This window comes from Anguilla rostrata, chromosome 16, assembly GCF_018555375.3.
Source record: "Anguilla rostrata isolate EN2019 chromosome 16, ASM1855537v3, whole genome shotgun sequence".
Classification (NCBI taxonomy): Eukaryota; Metazoa; Chordata; class Actinopteri; order Anguilliformes; family Anguillidae; genus Anguilla; species Anguilla rostrata.
The window spans coordinates 6,504,939-6,524,243 of record NC_057948.1 but is presented as its reverse complement, the minus strand read 5'-3'; the positions used below and the strand labels follow the sequence as shown (position 1 = coordinate 6,524,243).

Genomic DNA, 19,305 nt, shown 5'->3' with positions numbered 1-19,305 from the left:
GCGTGTGTGTGTGTACGCGTGTGTGTATGAGAGAGAGAGACAGCGAGAAAGAGAGAGGGAGATAGACAGACAGAGGGAGAGAGAGAGAGAGAGGGAGACAGATGGACAGAACGAGAGAGAGGAGAGGAGAGACGGACTGAGGGAGAGGGAGGGAGGGAGAGAGAGAGAGAGAGAGACATTGCTTCAAACACATTTACTTGTGTTTATGCAATTGAGCTGATCATATTTAGGATGTTTTTCTATCCCACGTGTCAGGAGTCTGAAGGAAGGCCCCTCTGCCCGCTACAGCGAGGCCCCGCTCAGTATTCCACCCCGCGCCCCCTACCCTCGCTCCCGGGCGTACAGATGAGAGCCGCTCGAGCCCGTCCTGCGTAGCCGAGGCTGGGGGTTCAGCCGCCGTGGGGGTAAATAAAATACCGGGCGTGGCTGGAGCCCGGCCTCCTGACTCACGGGCCTCCTTCTGCTCTCCTCGTTATTAATCCACTGATATGGTAAATGGTAAATGGGGCGACGTAGCTCAGGAGGTAAGACCGGTTGTCTGGCAGTCGGAGGGTTGCCGGTTCGATCCCCCGCCCTGGGCTTGTCGAAGTGTCTCTGAGCAAGACACCTGACCCCTAACTGCTCTGGTGAATGAGAGGCATCAGTTGTAAAGCGCTTTGGATAAAAGCGCTGTATAAATGCAGTGCGTTTACCGTTGATATACGCGTTCGTTTGAAAAGCGCTTTTCGGAGCTTCGCCGGGTTACGGTGCGGCCCCTGCGGTCTGGCGCCGTCCTGGCGTTTCATTTCACCCCCGCAGCTTCGCCGAGGGGGTGAAATAAAGCGAGCCTGAGGTTCGAGGTTCGGCAGGAGAAGCTCTCCCCCGCTTCCCGAACCATTACTTTGAAACAATTTTTTCTTACGGCTGTTGTTTCTTCTTCTTCTCCTTCTCCTTTACCTTCTCCTCCTCCTCCTCCTCCATTATGCCAGCCTAAATTTCGGCTTCTCTGTTTCTTTTTTTTTTTTTCTTTTTTTTTTGAGGGCCCTTGAGTGTAATTGCCGCATGGCCCTGTTTCTGATATCTTTCTACTGAAAAGAAGTGCGGCGGTTTTGAAGAGGAACTGGAGGCGGAAATAAACTATTGTGATTGGAAGATATTCCGATGGCCTGCGAAAGGGAAGGAATCGACGGTCCAGACGGCGTCTTAAGACCTCTTTCTCGCGGTCGCCGTGGACCGTCACCTTACTCTCTGTGTCAAAATGTGTTGTAAACGGAGGGGAACATTTTGAGCGTGTTTATTTTGTGTCTTTCTCGCGAGCGTTCGCGTGATGATGCATGTGGTGTTAGTAGGTTCACGCGAAAATTTGCGCGGAGCTGTAGAGCAGACTCCCTCGCAGAACCTTCTCGGTAATTTAACCTTTTTTAAAAAAAAAGTTTGTCTAAATTCTAAGTCAGTGTTCTAGAACTTAGTTGCTTTCAAATACCAACTAGTGATTGTTACATCAGCATTAGAATGTTCAAATAAGAACATTCTAATCACATAGTTGTGATCGCACACCTTAAATGGTTAAAAGCTTTCTATATATTTTTTTGTCTTACTTTGAATAAATAAATATTACTTCTCCACGTTCTCTGAGAAAGAAACAGAAACCAAGCAGAATAATTCTTTTGAACACGGGCGCCATTTTAGCGTGCCGAAGGTGAAATGAATGCGTAATGAGAGCAGGATCTTGCACGTGATAGATGTGTGTACGCACTGCCTGGTTACCTACTCATCCCAATCTCCAGTTTTCAGCTAACACATCTCTTCACTTGCTCCGAAGGGGAGGCGGACCAGTGTGACAAACTAGCGCTAGACGCTCATTTGCATATCATATCAGATAACAATGCGCCCAGCCGGGTTAGTTTATGCCATCATTTATGAGCAGAGAGTCAGTACCGGCATCTGTTCTTCCAGAAAGTTCTCCATGATATCTAAGCTTAACTAGCTGCTTAGTTCCAGGGTGAGACATAATTCAATTTCAGACAGAAATGAGTTGCCTCCACAGCTATGACATAATATGTTAATTAGGAGTGCAGAGATTAGGACAGGCATTACATTACATTACATTACATTTTTTGGCAGATGTTTTTATTCAAAGCTACATACAATTAGTACACACCAAAGGTCATTGGAACAACTAAAAAACACAGGTCCGATAAGGTACAATACTCATTTTGTAACAGTTATTCATAGCCATAAACATGTTAAGGACAGAGATTAATGTTAGACAGTCCTGTGGATGGTTCACAGATGGTTGCTAGTTATGGAGAGATCCGGACAGTCTTGTGGATGGATGAGAGATAGTGGCTAGTTTGGAGAGATTCGGACATAACGCAGTCATGTGGATAGTTGACAGGCGGCTGCAGAAAAGCTTCATTTGCGTGGTGTTTCTGATCGTTTAAAAGTTTAAAAAAAGACACAAGACAAACGCATGTACGAACGCCCACGTTTAGCATGTTAGCATGTCCATTGCTATTTGTGAGTGTAAACACAATACGGTGTACGCTGTTAAGCCTCTTTCTGAAAGCAAGAAATGCTCAACAAAGCACGTAATCAGGCCACTACAAGCAGTATATGATGACAGAATGGTCAGTCACAGTAAACAACATTCCCAGAACAGCGAGCGAAGGTTAGCGTGCTAGTTAACTATGCTAACCAGGACCTAAAGGTTAAAAATTCTAATTACTTCCAAAACACAAAACCCTAAAAAGAGAAACATATAACCATAAAAAAATATTATATCCTCAATTGGTACAGAAGGGCGAAGAGCTTGGGGAAGGGAACCAGGATGTAGCCCGAAGAGGCGGGGCTTCTGTGTGCGTCAGAAGACGGGCGAAGATTCTTCTCTCCCGACCAATCTGAAAAGTCCATTCCAACTCTATGGTGCCAGTGCAGGCAGGCATTGTGACTGAGAGGAGCAAAAACACACACGAAGGTGGGGGGGGGAGGGAGGAGAGAGAGCCGGTCACCTCGAGGTTGCGGAACAAGCACGATCTGACCCGGGGCGTCTGGCATTGATTTGGAGGTGCGGGCGGAACTGTTCCGTTGGCTGCCCCCGTGGGTTCGCGGCCGGGTCTTAAACCTGATGTGAGCCGTAGCGGGCGGGCGGCGAAGTGAGATGAGGAGAGGGGTTGTGACTCGGGCGCGCTTGGGAAGATTGAAATCTTGCAAGCGCTCGCTGTAGCAGCTGTAGGCGTTTGGCGTCGGAAGAGGAGAGCCCCAGGAGAATGGAATTGGAATAGCAAATACATCCATTGTGATTTTTATTTATTTATTTTATTTTTTTAATATTAACATTTAACTAGATAATTGGACTCTGCATAAACGAAGGCTGGTTATGTTCTGGAGAAATTCAGGAGTGGACCCTTTATGATGTAAGATCACAAATGCGTGTTTAGAATATTGTTAACTGAACATTCTAAGGCTGATGTCACAGTCACTGCTGGTAATTGAAAACAATGGATTTTTAGAACACTGAATTTTGAAGAAACAGTGCAAAAAAACCTACTAGCTCAAAAAGGTTGTCTTTAATCAAGTGTACCTCCCTTTGCACTGACCTTTCTTACTTACTGCTGTACTTATGTAACCAGCCCCAGTCTATTCATGTGTCCTAATACGGAAACTATCTAATGTTCCCAAATGGCAATTTCAGTTTTTTTTTTTCAAGTTTTATTGATCGTGTAGGTAGTTACTAGCTATTGATAAGAGATAATGCATGATAGTTAGCTGTATTCCTGACAACGAACCTTCTTTTCTGACTCTGTGTCTTTGTAAAATGTAAAGAGCAATTTTTATAATAAATGTATCATTGAGAAACCATGTTAAAGTATCTGCAAGCATTGAAATATCAACATTTAGTGTGTATGTCTTGTGCTTTGCTTGTAGCCCTTGGCAAAGCCCAATACCCAGATTTTTTCCGCTTTAAAGACCATTTTCAGTCCAGTATAAAAGATGGCTGTCGCAGGGGCATTGTGGGGGATATGCATGAAGACCTGTCGTGACGCTGAACCTACTGGACAACCCGGGGCATTGTTTGAGCGCTGTAGATAAGTCTCGGATCATTTCCAGTCTCTTTTGGAATCGGCAACAACGTTCAAAATGTCTGCCTTACCTGATTTAGCGAGCGACGCATGACAGGTCATTGCGGCCTTGCCCTTAAAAAGGCGAACCCCGTATCCGCCGTTACCAGGGGGACCGCGGAGTACAGGAAGGAACCTCTCTCTCTGTGTGACCTGTGGCCATGCGTTGCCAGATGTGCATTTAGAAGGGGGGGGTGACTGTGAGCCAACGGTTCTAGTTTCCCCAAGGTACAGTACAATACACTGAACTATAACAGCCAAAGCTCTTTGTTAGCGGACGCTTCCATTTGCTTCCTTATGCGCTGCTGTCCGCTGCAGGGGAAGTGTCCGTGGAAACTCTAGCTGAGCGTTCGTGTTTTTTTTTAACATTCATTAATTTTTATCGGCATGGTTTTCCAATTATCGTCCCCGCACATGGAGCGGAAATTATGAGCTTACAGTGACTGTTGAGGCAGGGCAAATGGATACATTCTTTCTTTCTTTTTTTTTTTTTTTTTTTACTAAGCGCACAAGATGTAGCCCGCCAGCGAGATCCTGAACACTCCACTGAAAGCGCAAGATGTAACGCACCGGAACCTTCGCGTCGTTTAGCCCCGTCCTCTCGATCCACCGGTAATTTTCTCCAGCCAAATTTGGCCTTGTCTGTGTGGAATTTTTAAGAGTTCAATTTATTCCGCCGTACTTTTGTAAGTAGAAAAATAAATGCAGGCACGTCTTCGTTTCAAAATAGGTTGTTTAATGTAGCAAAGGAACTAGTGGGTCTGTTACCCAAGTACAGATAAACACAGAACCAACAAATGACGGAGACAGTGAATACTTATACCCCGTTCCTTCAAGGAAACAAAGGGCCAAATGGTTATCTTAAACACATCACGGGGAAAGGGGGGGGGGAGGTAATCAGACATTGGGGGAAGAAACAAGGTGTGGGGGAGTTGGACTGAAGTAGGGGGTAGAGGATATCACACAATGGTACTGCATATCAAAGTGAGACAATTTGACTGGGCGAGGGGGTAGAGGATGTAGCACAAAGGGTGTGATTAAAAGGTTAATTTAACTGAGTGTGGTGGTAAACAATCAATGTTATCTGTAACTGGCCCACTACAATGTGAGACACCTCAGAAGGGTAAACTGTGGCTCCCATGTTTTCCAACAGTCTGTAGCTCGAGTCCAGATTGAAGATTCGAGTTATCCCGCCCCTCCCCCCTGCACATGCAAATCTCCGATTCCGTTACCCACCCACAAACAAATGAAGCGGAGCTCTGAGAAGAAAAGAAAATAAAAGGGGATGGAAGAAAGGGTGGGTGGGTGGGAGGGGGTGGGGAGCTGTGTTTTTTTTTTTTTTTTTTTCCCTAGAGTGGCAGCTCACAAACAAGATGGCCTGGGGACTGGAAAGGACTTAATTTACTTAGGAGGAATTGCGTGAAGTGAAATGAGATTCCCGGGATAAAACACGGCGTACTGGTTTTAATTCAAGGCTCTGGTGCGCTTTGAGCGGCAGCTCTGCTCATTCCTGGAGTGGCAGGGCTCTGCGTTTGTTTAATCATATGGGGGAAAACTGGGGAGGGAAATCTGTCGCTAAGTGTGAGATCACAAATATGTGATTAGAATGTTCTCAACTCAACTGAATGTGATTAGAATGTTCTCAACCTGCCTTTCAAAGGGTTTAGATCAAATTGTTTTCTTTTTTTTGGTTTCTCACCTGGGACTATCCCAGAATTGTCAAACCTGCTAGGGCGCAAGCGTCAATCTCCAGTCATGGAGGGCCACAGTGTCTGCTGGTTTTTGGGGGTGTTTTTCATGTAAGTCATTGATTGGCTAAGGAGTCCACACACCTTGTACTCAAGGCCTTATTTGGCAGCTGATCGTATGGTGAACACAAAAAACCAGAAGACACTGCCGCACCCTCGGGATTCAGTTTGAGACCCCTATGCTAGGGGTTTACACCCCTACAGGTAAAGCCCTCCATATCCCGGAGACACAAAAGCCACAACGAGGTCACAACAAGGGGAGAAGTACATGGGACCTCCTTCATGGGAATACTGGATATATTTTTATGAGTGGCTTGTTATGGGGGGCGACATAGCTCAGGAGGTAAGACCGATTGGCTGGCAGTCGGAGGGTTGCTGGTTCAAACCCCGCCCTGGGCGTGTCGAAGTGTCCTTGAGCAAGACACCTAACCCCTAACTGCTCTGGCCAATGAGAGGCATCAGTTGTAAAGTGCTTTGTATAAAAGCGCTATATAAATGCAGTCCATTTACCATTTACCATTTGTTGACACGGTGATGTCACTTGTAGATGGTCTGAGTAGTTCATGCGCACGTCGACAGCAGTAACTTCGGCCTACTAGAGCAGAATTATAACAGTTGGTTTTCCCAAAGATAGCATCCTTTTGTAAGGTTTGGCGAGTGGACACATTGTTTGAAACTAGTGTGCTTTGACCTTGATGATATTTTAAGAAGATTGCGGTTGGTTTTAGACAGGAACACCATGCTGAACTTGTGTTAACATTTTCAAGGTCTGAAGTTTTATCTGCTAGTGCACACCCCTGCTGATGTTTGTACTAGGGCCTCTGTTTAGTGTCCTTGTGATGGTGCATGGGTTGAATTCTAATAGAAGAATACAGTATATTACAAAACAGTGCTCGTGCTCAGTATGTGAAGACTAGTGAGGGAAGTGTACCTTTTACAGATAAAACCATGCGATTCTGAGGTCTTGATTCCCCACTTTTCAGCCAGTGTTCTTCTAAAGCTGAGCCCCTTACAAAGGTAAATGGTAAATGGACTGCATTTATATAGCGCTGTTATCCAAAGCGCTTTACAATTCAAAGGGGTCCCTAACCCTGGTCCTGGAGAGATGCAGGGTTTACTGGGGTTCCCAACCCTAGTCCTGGAAAACCACAGGGTCTGCTGGGGTCCCTAACCCTGCTCCTGGAGACCCACGGGGTCTGCTGGGCTCCCTAACCCTGGTCCTGGAGAGCCGCAGGGTAGCTGGGCTCCCTAACCCTGGTCCTGGAGATTCACAGGTTCTGGGCCTGGAGAATCGCAGGGTCTCCAGGACTAGAGTTTGGGACCCCTGCCCTAATGTGTCAAAGGCAAACATGCAGCTTTACCGTGCACCTCCGAATCCTTCGCCGAGCCGGCCTGACCCCTCTGCGTCCTCCTCTTCCTCCTCTTCGTCCCGCAGCTACTTCGAGCTGGAGAGCAACGGGCTCCGGGAGGAGATCCAGTACCACTACCGCCACCGGGGGAGGCCGCGCTCCGAGTCCTTCCCCTACCGGCTGGCCGACGGGCAGTGGCACAAGATCGCCCTGTCCATCAGCGCCTCCCAGCTGCTGCTGCACGTGGACTGCAGCAGGTAAGAGCGCTGCCCCCCCCCACCCCCCACCCAAAACGCATGTGCAGATCCCTTCCACGGCTAACGGCCGGGGTTTAGGAAAGGGGGCCGTTAGCTTTGACTCCCATTTAAACGCCAGCGTGTTTGATTTCGGCGCTGAATTTCCCTCTCCGCTCGTTTAGAACGTGCGGAACGCGAGGAACCTGTGTTTGGGGAACGTTTATTTCCGTTTCATTTGCACATCCTCGTCCTTACTGCATTGTTCTTAGATTCGAGTAATTTGCAGGTGTCAAGGGTGAGGGTTGCTTTAAATCCTTTGTATGGTTGTTATTTTTTTTTATTGTTTTACTTTTGTAAATCAGTTTTTATTATTATTATTATTATTATTATTATTATTATTATTATTATTGCTTTGTAAAGCAGTTTGTATTATTATTATTATTGCTCTGTAAAGCATTTAGTATTATTATCATTATTATAAAACTAATTTAATTCTCAGTCAAAGTAGTCAGTGTTTATGTGAATACCTCTAAATCAAAACCAAATTTCAGCAGCCTATATTTGTTTTTGTTTATGCGACTTGATGGAAGCGAGAGGATTCGAGAGAAAGGAGGAGGAGGAGATCGTCGAGCATTTTCTCGGGGCATCATCTCTCTCAGCCTGTGCCAGCGGTCTATTTTGGAATATCCCGAGCTGCCCTCCCGTTATCTGGCTGATTAAAATGACCCGAGTGATTACGGAACGGAAATCACATTAGCCGAGATTAAGAGATACGCTGACGTCCGGTTTAGAGGGAAAAAAAGAACAAAAAATAATAATAAATCCCGCCATTTTAGATTCTCTAATATCGGCGGCTTCGTGGAGCGGCGGCGCTCCACAAAGCGGGCTAGGCCGAGCCGCCGTGGCGTCGCAGACCCTTCTGACGTCGCTCTGGCTCTCTCCTCTCCTCGCCGCAGAAGTCTCCCGCCGCCCTAGGCTATCGATTCCTCCCGGCTGCAGGCGGCCGTCTTGTCGGGGCTCTGATGCTTTTTGTCGAATTGATCCGCTGGAGAACATGACAGAACTTGAACCCTCGCCGACGGGTCTTTCGTGTCAACAGGCCCTCCAAAGGGGGCACCACTCGACCCGCTGGCTCTCAAGGACGTGGAGTGGAACGCAGCGTGCTTAAACCCTCTAGGCCACTGAACTGCATCACGACTGGAACGGCTAATATTCATTTCATGCATTCAGACAGTTGTTCCAGTTGTAATGCAGTTCTGTGGTCTAGGGTTTGAAAACTGAAGTCTATCTTCAGCGAAGGACACAGTAATTGGCCCATTAATTTCTGGGTTTTTAGTTATTCATGCTGTGTGTTTGTCCTGATTTCTGTTCGGGAACGAATCCAAGGTGTCAGACTCTCCCTTGCATCCGTCGGAAAATAGCGCCTGGAAAGCATCTGGGTCGCCAGACGTGGCGGAAGCGGGACTGCCAACGTTTGTCATCGTAGAATAAACACGCGGGCGCGCCTGGCAAGTCCCTCGCGCAAATATTAACCCCCGGGTTCGACGATTGGCAGCCGCGGTTTAGGGGGGGGGGGCCCGTCGCGAACTCTCCCTGCAGGGCACAGCAGCAGACGAACGCGATCCGTCGCTGCTGCAACCGACGGGTTATAAAAAAAGCAGCTGAAGCCCGGATTATTCAAAATGGCTCTAATCCGACTGAGCCCTTTGAAGACCAGGTTTTTTGGAATGTTTTTTCAACATTCAAACCCAGTGTTCTAGAACTGCTTTCAGTTACCAGCAGTGATTGTTACATCAGCATTAGAATGTTCAGTTAAGAACATTCTAAGCACACATTTGTTAATCTCTGTGATGCGTTCTGTCCTACTTAGAATGTGCAGGTGAACACAGGTTTTATGAATGTTAATGAGGTGAAATTTCAACCTGCCGCCAATACTGGTACTAAAGCCAATGCCGCAGACTCCTGAGCCTCGTCACTTCAATGTAAATTATGTTCATATCACCTCAAATAAACTGAATGACTAGATAGTGAGCTGTGATTTTTTTCAGTCTTTAATTCTATTCCTCCTTTTCCTCCTCCGTTTGAAAATGGCCGACCGTATTCGCAAGCGCTCGTCGCGGGCAGGCTCCGCTATCAGGAGGGCGCAGACGGACGCGCGCTCTCCTCCGTAACACGCGGCGTCGCCCGCCGCTTTTCATCGCACCGCGGTTCGTACGTCAGGTTCTCGCTGGCCTGAGGAGGAGGAGGACACTATATGTGCGGCTCAAGAGGCGGACCTACTGCCGTCCGATCGACCAATTGTTCCGGCCGACTGAAAAAAAGATTCACTGTCTAAAGATGTCTCTTCACAACATTCTTTCAGTACGGGATGTTTTTATTGCAAAGTGCATTTATGATTTTTTCTATATATATATATATATATATATATATATATATATATATAAAGACAGCCCAGGTGCTGTCATTGTACTAGACACCTTAACAGATACCAGACTGTGGGGCCCACCCATGCACTAGAACAGTGCCTTAACAGATACCAGACTGTGTGGCCCATCCATGCACTAGAACAGTGCCTTAACAGATACCAGACTGTGTGGCCCATCCATGCACTAGAACAGTGCCTTAACAGATACCAGACTGTGGGGCCCATCCATGCACCAGAACAGTGCCTTAACAGATACCAGATTGTGAGGCCCATCCATGCACTAGAACAGTGCCTTAACAGATACCAGACTGTGGGGCCCATCCATGCACTAGAACAGTGCCTTAACAGATACCAGACTGTGGGGCCCATCCATGCACTAGAACAGTGCCTTAACAGATACCAGACTGTGGGGCCCATCCATGCACTAGAACAGTACCTTAACAGATACCAGACTGTGGGGCCCATCCATGCACTAGAACAGTGTCTTAACAGATACCAGACTGTGGGGCCCATCCATGCACTAGAACAGTACCTTAACAGATACCAGAGTGGGACCCATCCATGCTCTAGAACAGTGCCTTAACAGATATCACACAGCAAGTGAAGAATGTTCTACAATTTCTATAATAAAAACAGTATTGTCTGGCCCTCCATGCTCACTGAAAGTGAATTTGTACAGATAAGATGATTATGCTCCCGAATCATCGCCTTTGGAATCTCTAACTGGGAAATAATTGGAGGTCACATTGAAGTGATTATGGCGCAACAGAATTTATATAAATTATATTAGCATTTAATCTCATACACTTGTGGGGCATTCCACTGCAAATTCCCTACACTTTAGGCCAGGAATCCAACTCATTTTACTAATGGCAATCACTTATGCCAGTCAGGTTTTTTCCAGTAACTCCTGTGATCTTATTTGTTAAAGCAGCCTAATTTAGTCATGAATATCAATATGTGAAGTATACCTGTACCGAATAGTAATTTAAAAGATGTAACAAAGATCCTCTCCTGAATGGGATCTTCGTCCTTGACTGAAACGCTTAAGAAGGTGCCCTTGCAGTTATGTTACGTGTGTTAATAATGGGTTTAGGAATATGGGTGGCTTCATGAGGGCGGTGAACTCTGTTAGCAATAGAATTTGATAAGCCATTAACGGTCAGTGATGAATTGAAACTTTGAGATTTGATTTTCTCATTCAGGAGCTGAACAGTTTCATTTACAAAAGGGTCCTCTGAGCCGTTAGATATTTTTTCATTTCTGCAAGACAGAGAGTGACCTGTTGCAGCAGGCTAAATTGTTTTTTCCTTCTGTTTCCACTGCTGTGTTTTAACAGGGTACCAATCGCTCCAGGTACAAATAGAAGACATTTTGTTTTGGTGATGGATTTACCAAATTCGTAGTAGTGCCAGCTTGCTGTTTACCCTCAACCCTTGCTGTACCATTTAAGTATCTTTATCCAAAGTGTAATCATCATGTTTTTATTTCAGTCAGCGATATAAATGGCAGAAAATTACATTTTAACTGATCGACAATGGAAACAAAATCGAAAGGAAAATAAAAAATAACAACCGAAAGTAATTATTTTAAGGTGTGATGAAAGTAGCTTTGTCATTTTTTTGATTCTTGATTTTGATCATACCCAAAAATAATTACTTTATGCTGGTATACATAGACCCCACTATTGTCCCTGTTAGGGGTCGATTGCTTACCTGATGTTTAAACCTCAGATTTAAACCCCAGATTTAGACAACAGAACAACATGACAACTGGAAAAGTTATCCAGACCTGCAAAATAAGGATTAGCTGTTCCAGTTGTAATGCAGTTCTGTGGTCTAGGGGTTTACCCCTGAGGTTTAAGCTCCATCTAAGCACGTTGCAATTGACTCAAGCTGTCCCACAGGGGTCTGTTCTTGGATCCTTCTTTTTCTTAGTTTTATGCTGCTTGTTGGGGAAATTGCACACTTATTTACTAATGTGGGTTTTTCTTCATTGGTGTGTTGGTAGTATTTAAAATATGCTTCTGTCGTCAGTCATGTCACCAGATAGGCACACATGTTATGAACTCGGAATGTGACAACTGAAATGCCTTGAGCCATAATTCTCAGTTTTTCTTTTATAAATTGCCCTTTAATTTGACAGTTGATGAGTGGACTGCCCTGGCTTCAGCTGTAGTTAAGAGTGTGATGTTGAACCCACATTTCTTGTGTTCTTTTGTTTTGAAGTTCTGAAAAAATATTACACTTAGCAACATTGAACCGTGACTCCCTCGAGAAAACAGAAATGTTTAGTGAACCGCCGAATGCACGGCCATTTCTCAGCCAGGGCATTTACAAAGAATGACAGGCGGGCAGTGTTGCTGTATTTTGGTCCAGTGAGTTAAAAAACTTGAAAGTACATTTCAGACATGGTTCAACAGCTATCGGCTTTCTGCTTTATATTTTTTTGTATGTTCCATAGACCTAACGCCCTTTTTTTGAACGTCTGTGAATCGCATCTTGACTGTTATGGTTCAGACAAAAATGCCTCTGTGAATAATTTTCCAGGACTTGAGAAAGTTTACTTTACTTTGGTTCTGGAAATATGCGCATCTTCCACGTCCTTCCGCTCACACCCGAGAAGAGCGAGGCTGGGACTTCTGCACGTTCCTTTACGTTCGACGTGGGCTTTAGTCTGCTCGTAAAACATCAGCTGCTAGGGCGCCGACTCCTTAAGGACACGAGACTCCATCGCGGCTGACGGTGGATGGCAGCGTTCGCTTCGTGTATTGAGGCTCTTCACACGTGTGTTTACCGGCTTGAAGACTGCACTCCCGAGTGGAACGTCTTTAAAATAAAGGCATTATTCTTCAGTGCCGTATAACCAGTCAACTCAATCATTTTGTACTTCTATATATATATATTCTAAAAGTGTAATAAAATGTGAAACAGGCGTTTGTTATGAAGGCCGCTGATCTCACGAAACAGCGCCCACGCATGCTGAATCCACCTACAGGAAGAAGCATCACAGGAACCATGAAGCCATCCGCAGAAAACAAAGCAAACTCTTCACATCTTTAACTTTTTTTAAAACAGAAAACTGTTTTGGGAAACTGAAAGTAGCTCTGCCTGTGGTTAGGTGGCACCTGTTTTTATTAACACAGCAAAGCGCAGCAAGGGTTTCCCTGGGCGAACAAACTGATTCGCGCGCCAGCGCCGTTGGCAGAAGTGGCTCAAGTCGGATCTTTGCTTGCATCTGCTCCGAGGCTCTGTGGTTCTGCTCCGGCAGCACGGGGGGAGAATGGGGGCCTCGTTCGCGAAACGAGCGTACGATCGCATTTGATCGCGCGCTGTGTTTAAGAACGTTTCCGGGAACGTTTTGGCTTCCGCCATTTTCTTCTTAACTGTGCTTGTTCATGGCTGTCTCCTGATGCTAATCACATGAGCGGGATTGTGCGTAAGATTTACAAACAGTCAACATTCGTCGTCTCATGTACCTGGGATATGCGCAGAAACAGAGGTCTGCGCGTGTCGTGAATCCCATGTTGGTTTTTTCGCAGGAACGTTTTTAAGAACAAAAGTAAGAATAATTTAAGAAATGTTTCGTGAGTGAGGCCCAGTGTGAGAGAGAGAAGTGAAAGATTGAAGCCCATGTGAATAAATGGAGGAGGCATTTTCATTTCACGCTGGAATATCACAGCGATTCACGATCAGCTTTTCGAAATCAAAAATTTCATGAAAACGTAGGGAGGCACGTGTGGTGGAGTCGATAGCGCTGTCGCCTCGCAGCAAGAAGGCCCCGGGCTCCAATGGAGTAGAGTTAATGTGCTCTCTCCATGTCCATGTGGGTTTCCTTCCGCAGTCCAAAGACATACAGGTTAGGCTAATTGGTGAAAACTGGCGGTAGATATGAGTGTGACTGATGGGCCGTCGACCTGTCCAGACTGTGCTCCTGCCTCTCGCCCAATGCATGCTGGGATAGGCTCCAGCATCCCCTGCGACCCTGATCAGGAATATAAGTGGGTTAGGTAACGGACGGAATAAAATTTAAGTCCTCCCATTCTCATCGTGGCCTTTAAACGTGGCCTGGTTGCAATAAACATTTAGAGAACCAAGAATTATGGGGTTTTATCCACAGGTAGTTAAGTTTCTCAGTCGACCCGGGTCTGGTATTTATTTGAAATGCTTCTGCCATTTAGACAGCAGTAAAACTCCTGCGGGTTACTGAGCGTTTGAAAAGAAAGACCCGTTTCCACAAATATTTACAACAGTAGCACGGCTAGTAACTTGCTTCATTGAAACTTCTCAAGGACGCGCTGGAGTGTTTTCGGATTTTACCAGCAAGAGTGAAAAGCGTTTCAAATACATATATTCGAACCAGGTCTTGGTTTTTTTGCGATATCAAGCTTAGGAATTTTCAAGTGGCGTTTAACGGAACAATCTGTATTTCGTCTGTTTCAGATTCTCTTTTCAAAAGGAATTTAAGGTGTTTTGCCTTGCGTTTTGTAAAATAAAAAACAAACTTTTCTGCAAAATGTGATCATTAAAAAAATATGGCTGCCATAGGGAACTCAGTTTCATCATATCAAGCTTTGGTTTCTTATTTGGTATAACGGCTTTATATCTCATATCTTTGTAATGTTTTTCTCAGATCTTCAATAACATCCAAAAAAAGTAAAGAAAGAATAATGTAAAACACTGTCAGTGAGGGAAGCAGTTGACTGACTATTTACTTCAACACTGTAATCGCTTTGAGTAAAACACCCAAAAAGAGAAAGCTTCATCCGCCTTCCAAACTCTGTCCTTCCTCCAGACAAACTCGCCTGTTCCACTAACAAATAAAAAATATGGTCCAGAGAAATGGTGCTGGGGGGCTTTGAAAGGTAGAAGAAAGTGGCCTAAAATGCATGTTTTCAGTATTGCTCAGCCATGCAGTACTGCCCACCTATGTAGGAATTGCCCAGGCATGCAGGAAGTGCCTGACCATACAAGAAGTGCCCAGCCATGCAGTACTGCCCGCCCACGGAGGAAGTGCCCGGCCATGCAGGAAGTATCCAACCATACAGGAAGTGCCCAGTCATGCAGTACTGCCCGCCCACGGAGGAAGTGCCCGGCCATGGAGGAAGTATCCAACCATACAGGAAGTGCCCAGTCATGCAAGTACTGCACAGCCATACAGGAAGTGCCCAAACATGCCGGAAGTTCCCAACCATACAGGAAGTGCCTGGTCATGCAGGAAGTTCCCAGCCATATGGAAGTGCCCGGGCATACAGGAAGTTCTCGGTCATGCAGGAAGTGCCCAGCCGTACAGGAAGTGCCCAACCATACAGGAAGTGCCCGACCATGCAGGAAGTGCCACGGCCGTACCCCGTAGGGGCGTGCTAGTCTGCTCTTTCCCAGCAGTAGCGTGTCGATGCAGTTGAGGCACATTCACAAATATGATCAAGGGCGAAGGTGAAACAAATTGGGTTAAAGAGGCGTTCAAAACAATCCATGTCCATGATTGTTTTCCATATCCTTTTGGCTCTCCTGGCAGAATTGGCGCTTTCCTCGCCACCTTCAAACAAAGTGATGGATACATGGCTCACTTTTGTGGATTTTTAATGGATGAGGGACTTATGAAACTTTTACCGATCCAGACCTTCCTGAGGAGGTTAAACGGGTGCGAGAGATAATTGTTCAAGTTCATTTTTAAGTTCAACTTTGTTTCTGTAGCACATTTCAGACAGTACGCAAGGAAACCACCATTTAAGATGGCGGTGGCGGCGGCGGAGGAAATGAACGTTGTGTCAAAGACCGTGAAGGGCTCGCTAGTGAAACGGCGAGGCGCGTTGTTGGAAACTCGGAACCAGGCGAATGGTCCTCCATTTTGGGCCATTTGTAAGGAGAGGGCTTGGGTCAATAAGGGGATCGCACGTTGGTCTTCAGACCCGTAGCCTGCTTCCATTCTGCAGTTTTGTGTTGAAAACAAAAAACTTCAGAAATGGTCATGTCTAGGAGTCAGGGGTGCCTCCAGGGATTTTTGGGCCCAATGAAAAGGTCTCACATTGGGTCCCACCACCCAAGAAAGCATTTGTTCTAATATTTTTGTGGGTCCCTTTCTGTAAGGGCCCTTTGAAATATCTTAAATCCCTCGTCCCCATCCCTCCACCCTTCCAAACCCTTTTAAGCAACTCAAGCATGGCATAAGACCCACTTGTTACACTAGCATAGTCAAACCGCTGCTAGAGAACAAAATTTAGAATAAACTGTACTTTGATCATCATTTTGTGGATTTGTATAACCTACCTTGGTATCATTGACCGGGTTATTTTCAGGAAATTGATTCTCCGACTTATTTTTCAGTTCTATCACTATGTTAATTTCTAATCCTTTCGAGGTGGTGAAACATAATGTTTCCTAGTGGGTGGATTAATATGAATACATAATTACATTTGGCCTTTAGTCTTTTACTCAGCATATTAGCAATCCTATGATAGAGGTATCTTAAGACGTAATAAAAAAAATAAAAATGTAACCTGCTACTCATTGCATGCCTTTCGTAACTCCATTCAGGTTAATGTATGAATCTCACCAATTAGTGTTTACCAAAGGCCCCCGGTAGAAAACAACTGACACTTAAATAGACTCGAAGGAGGGCACTCATATTCAAAATTATAAATATATGACCAAAAATCACATGTTGATCTTTCAAAATGGACATGGTATGACTGCTTTTCAAAAAAAAAAAAAAAATTGGCAGAGAGTTAATTGAGGCAAATGGTAATACTTTGGTAACATAATAATTCCATAATAATCAAGTCTTATTTAGCAGACCTGAAGGAATTAATGTTCCTTGGCATTTCTGTTAGTTACACAATTTGTTTATTTTCAGAAAATGGCGTCATTCAGATCTTTCAGTATGAATGAGGTTAATTCCTCATTCGGCTGGACATGTCACATTCGCCGGCTGAACCATTTCATCTAATCATTTTCGAGCTCATTCTAAAACAATCTTTTTGAAAAAATAAAAACTGAGCAAACGTGTGTCCCTCTGACCCCTGTAATTTCCCACGGACATGCGGAACTGAGCGTGTGCAGTAGAATGACCAGCTGTGACCTCACAATCAAGCCATATACATATATGTCTTCTGTATCAAGGTGTGTATTCATTTGTGCTGTGTGTGACTGTGCCGTATGCAGTGTTTCTCCTTGGTGTGCTACTCTGGCATGCTGTACAGTTGATGCCACTGATTGTGTCGGCTAAGGAGGTCAGCTGGACAGTTATGATGATTAGGGTCCTTAGTGTGTATGTATATATATATATGTGTTGATGTTTTATCTTGACAGCTGCAAGAAGATCACAACAACCGTGCCGTTTAAATCATGGATCGGATTTGTATGAGCAGACTCTGGATAAGTGGAGCCTTTTTAGCACCTGTTACTGTAATTTCCGATGGAAGGAACAACACGAAAACCCATAATAGCCTGTTTCAATTTCCTTTTACAGCTGCCGCAGCTACAAGTCCAGTTGGGTCTGCAGAGCGTTTTCTATGCGATTGTCACTGGAAAAAAAATTCAGCCTGATTTTTGTTCATTTTTATTTATTTATTTATTTATTTTATTTTATTTCTGCAAGTGCACTGAAAGCCGATATTAAAACAATCATAGCTTTTGCAGAAGCCTGCATAGGCACACGTGGCTGACATATTAGGCATTCCGTACACGTTTGGCTATTTACTGGTTTTGTTCTCCTCATAAAACCCAGGAATTCATTTTTGTCCCCTGTAGGGGACATGTGTCTGGTTTTAATCTGAAGAACCATATATCCTACTAGGCTGCAACCTACGCTACAAGGGACATTCAGTAAAAACAAAATAAATAATATTTTCACAAATATTTTCACTATAGTTATTTTTTGTCATCCAAGGCACTTTTATTATGCCAAAAAAAAAAGTTTGAATGCTTAGTTTTTCCGTTGGGTCTCAGGAGGTCATGTGCCTTGCTTGAGTCGCGAGAGCGAGAGCTGTGCTAAAGGACTCCCAGTCACTCTCAGCTGTGCTATAGGACTCTCAGCCAGTCACACTCAGCTGTGCCAGAGGACTCCCAGTCACTCTCAGCTGTGCTATAGGACTCTCAGCCAGTCACACTCAGCTGTGCTAAAGGACTCCAGCAGTACACTCAGCTGCTATAGGACTCCCAGTCACACTCAGCGTGCCAAGGACTCCCAGCAGTCACTCAGCTGTGCCAAGGACTCCCAGTCACACTCAGCTGTGCTATAGGACTCTCCCAGTCACACTCAGCTGTGCTAAAGGACTCCCAGCCATTACACTCAGCTGTGCTATAGGACTCCCAGTCACATCTCAGCTTGCTATAGGACTCCGCCAGTCACACTCAGCTGTGCCAGAGGACTCCCAGTCACACTCAGCTGTGCTATAGGACTCCCAGTCACTCTCAGCTGTGCTATAGGACTCTCAGCCAGTCACACTCAGCTGTGCTAAAGGACTCCCAGCCAGTTACACTCAGCAATGCTATAGGACTCCCAGTCACACTCAGCTATGCTATAGGACTCCCAGCCAGTTACACTCAGCTGTGCCAGAGGACTCCCAGTCACTCTCAGCTGTGCTATAGGACTCCCAGTCACTCTCAGCTGTGCTATAGGACTCCCAGTCACACTCAGCTGTGCTAAAGGACTCCCAGTCACACTCAGGTGTGCTAAAAGACTCCCAGTCACACTCAGCTGTGCTATAGGACTCCCAGTCACACTCAGCTGTGCTATAAGACTCCCAGTCACACTCAGCTGTGCTAAAAGACTCCCAGTCACACTCAGGTGTGCTAAAAGACTCCCAGTCACACTCAGCTGTGCTATAGGACTCCCAGTCACACTCAGCTGTGCTATAGGACTCCCAGTCACACTCAGCTGTGCTAAAGGACTCTCAGCCAGTCACACTCAGCTGTGTCTATAGGTAGCTCTCAGCCAGTCATCCCCTCAGCTGCTGGCTGTGTAGGACTCCCAGTCACACTCAGCTGTGTTATAGGACTCCCAGTCACACTCAGCTGTGCTATAGGACTCCCAGTCACACTCAGCTGTGCTAAAGGACTCTCAGCCAGTCACACTCAGCTGTGCTATAGGACTCTCAGCCAGTCACACTCAGCTGTGCTATAGGACTCCCAGTCACACTCAGCTGTGCTATAGGACTCCCAGTCACACTCAGCTGTGCTATAGGACTCTCAGCCAGTCACACTCAGCTGTGCTATAGGACTCCCAGTCACACTCAGCTGTGCTATAGGACTCTCAGTCACACTCAGCTGTGCCACTGTTGGGGCTCCACTCCGGGTCTTGGGGCTCATCGCTCCTCTCGCAGTTGACGTTGACGCGCAGACTGACGAGCACTTTCAGGGAGCTGCAGATGACAGGGCCCTGCTAACAGGCCATTACTTTAGCTGGGTACTTACCAGCAGTGCTGCTGCCCCAGGGCTTATTTCT

The 19,305-nt window shown here is 45.6% G+C and overlaps 1 protein-coding gene across 1 annotated transcript in view; it reads left to right on the top strand.

Moving 5' to 3' along the window:
• The window catches only part of LOC135241831 (protein kinase C-binding protein NELL1-like), a 290,330-nt gene that overhangs the window by 82,917 nt on the left and 188,108 nt on the right, over positions 1 to 19,305 (top strand). Inside the window, exon 4 of the mRNA XM_064312554.1 lies at positions 7,284 to 7,454. Coding sequence (XP_064168624.1) covers positions 7,284 to 7,454 — 171 coding nt within the window. The remainder of the gene's footprint in view (positions 1 to 7,283; positions 7,455 to 19,305) is intronic.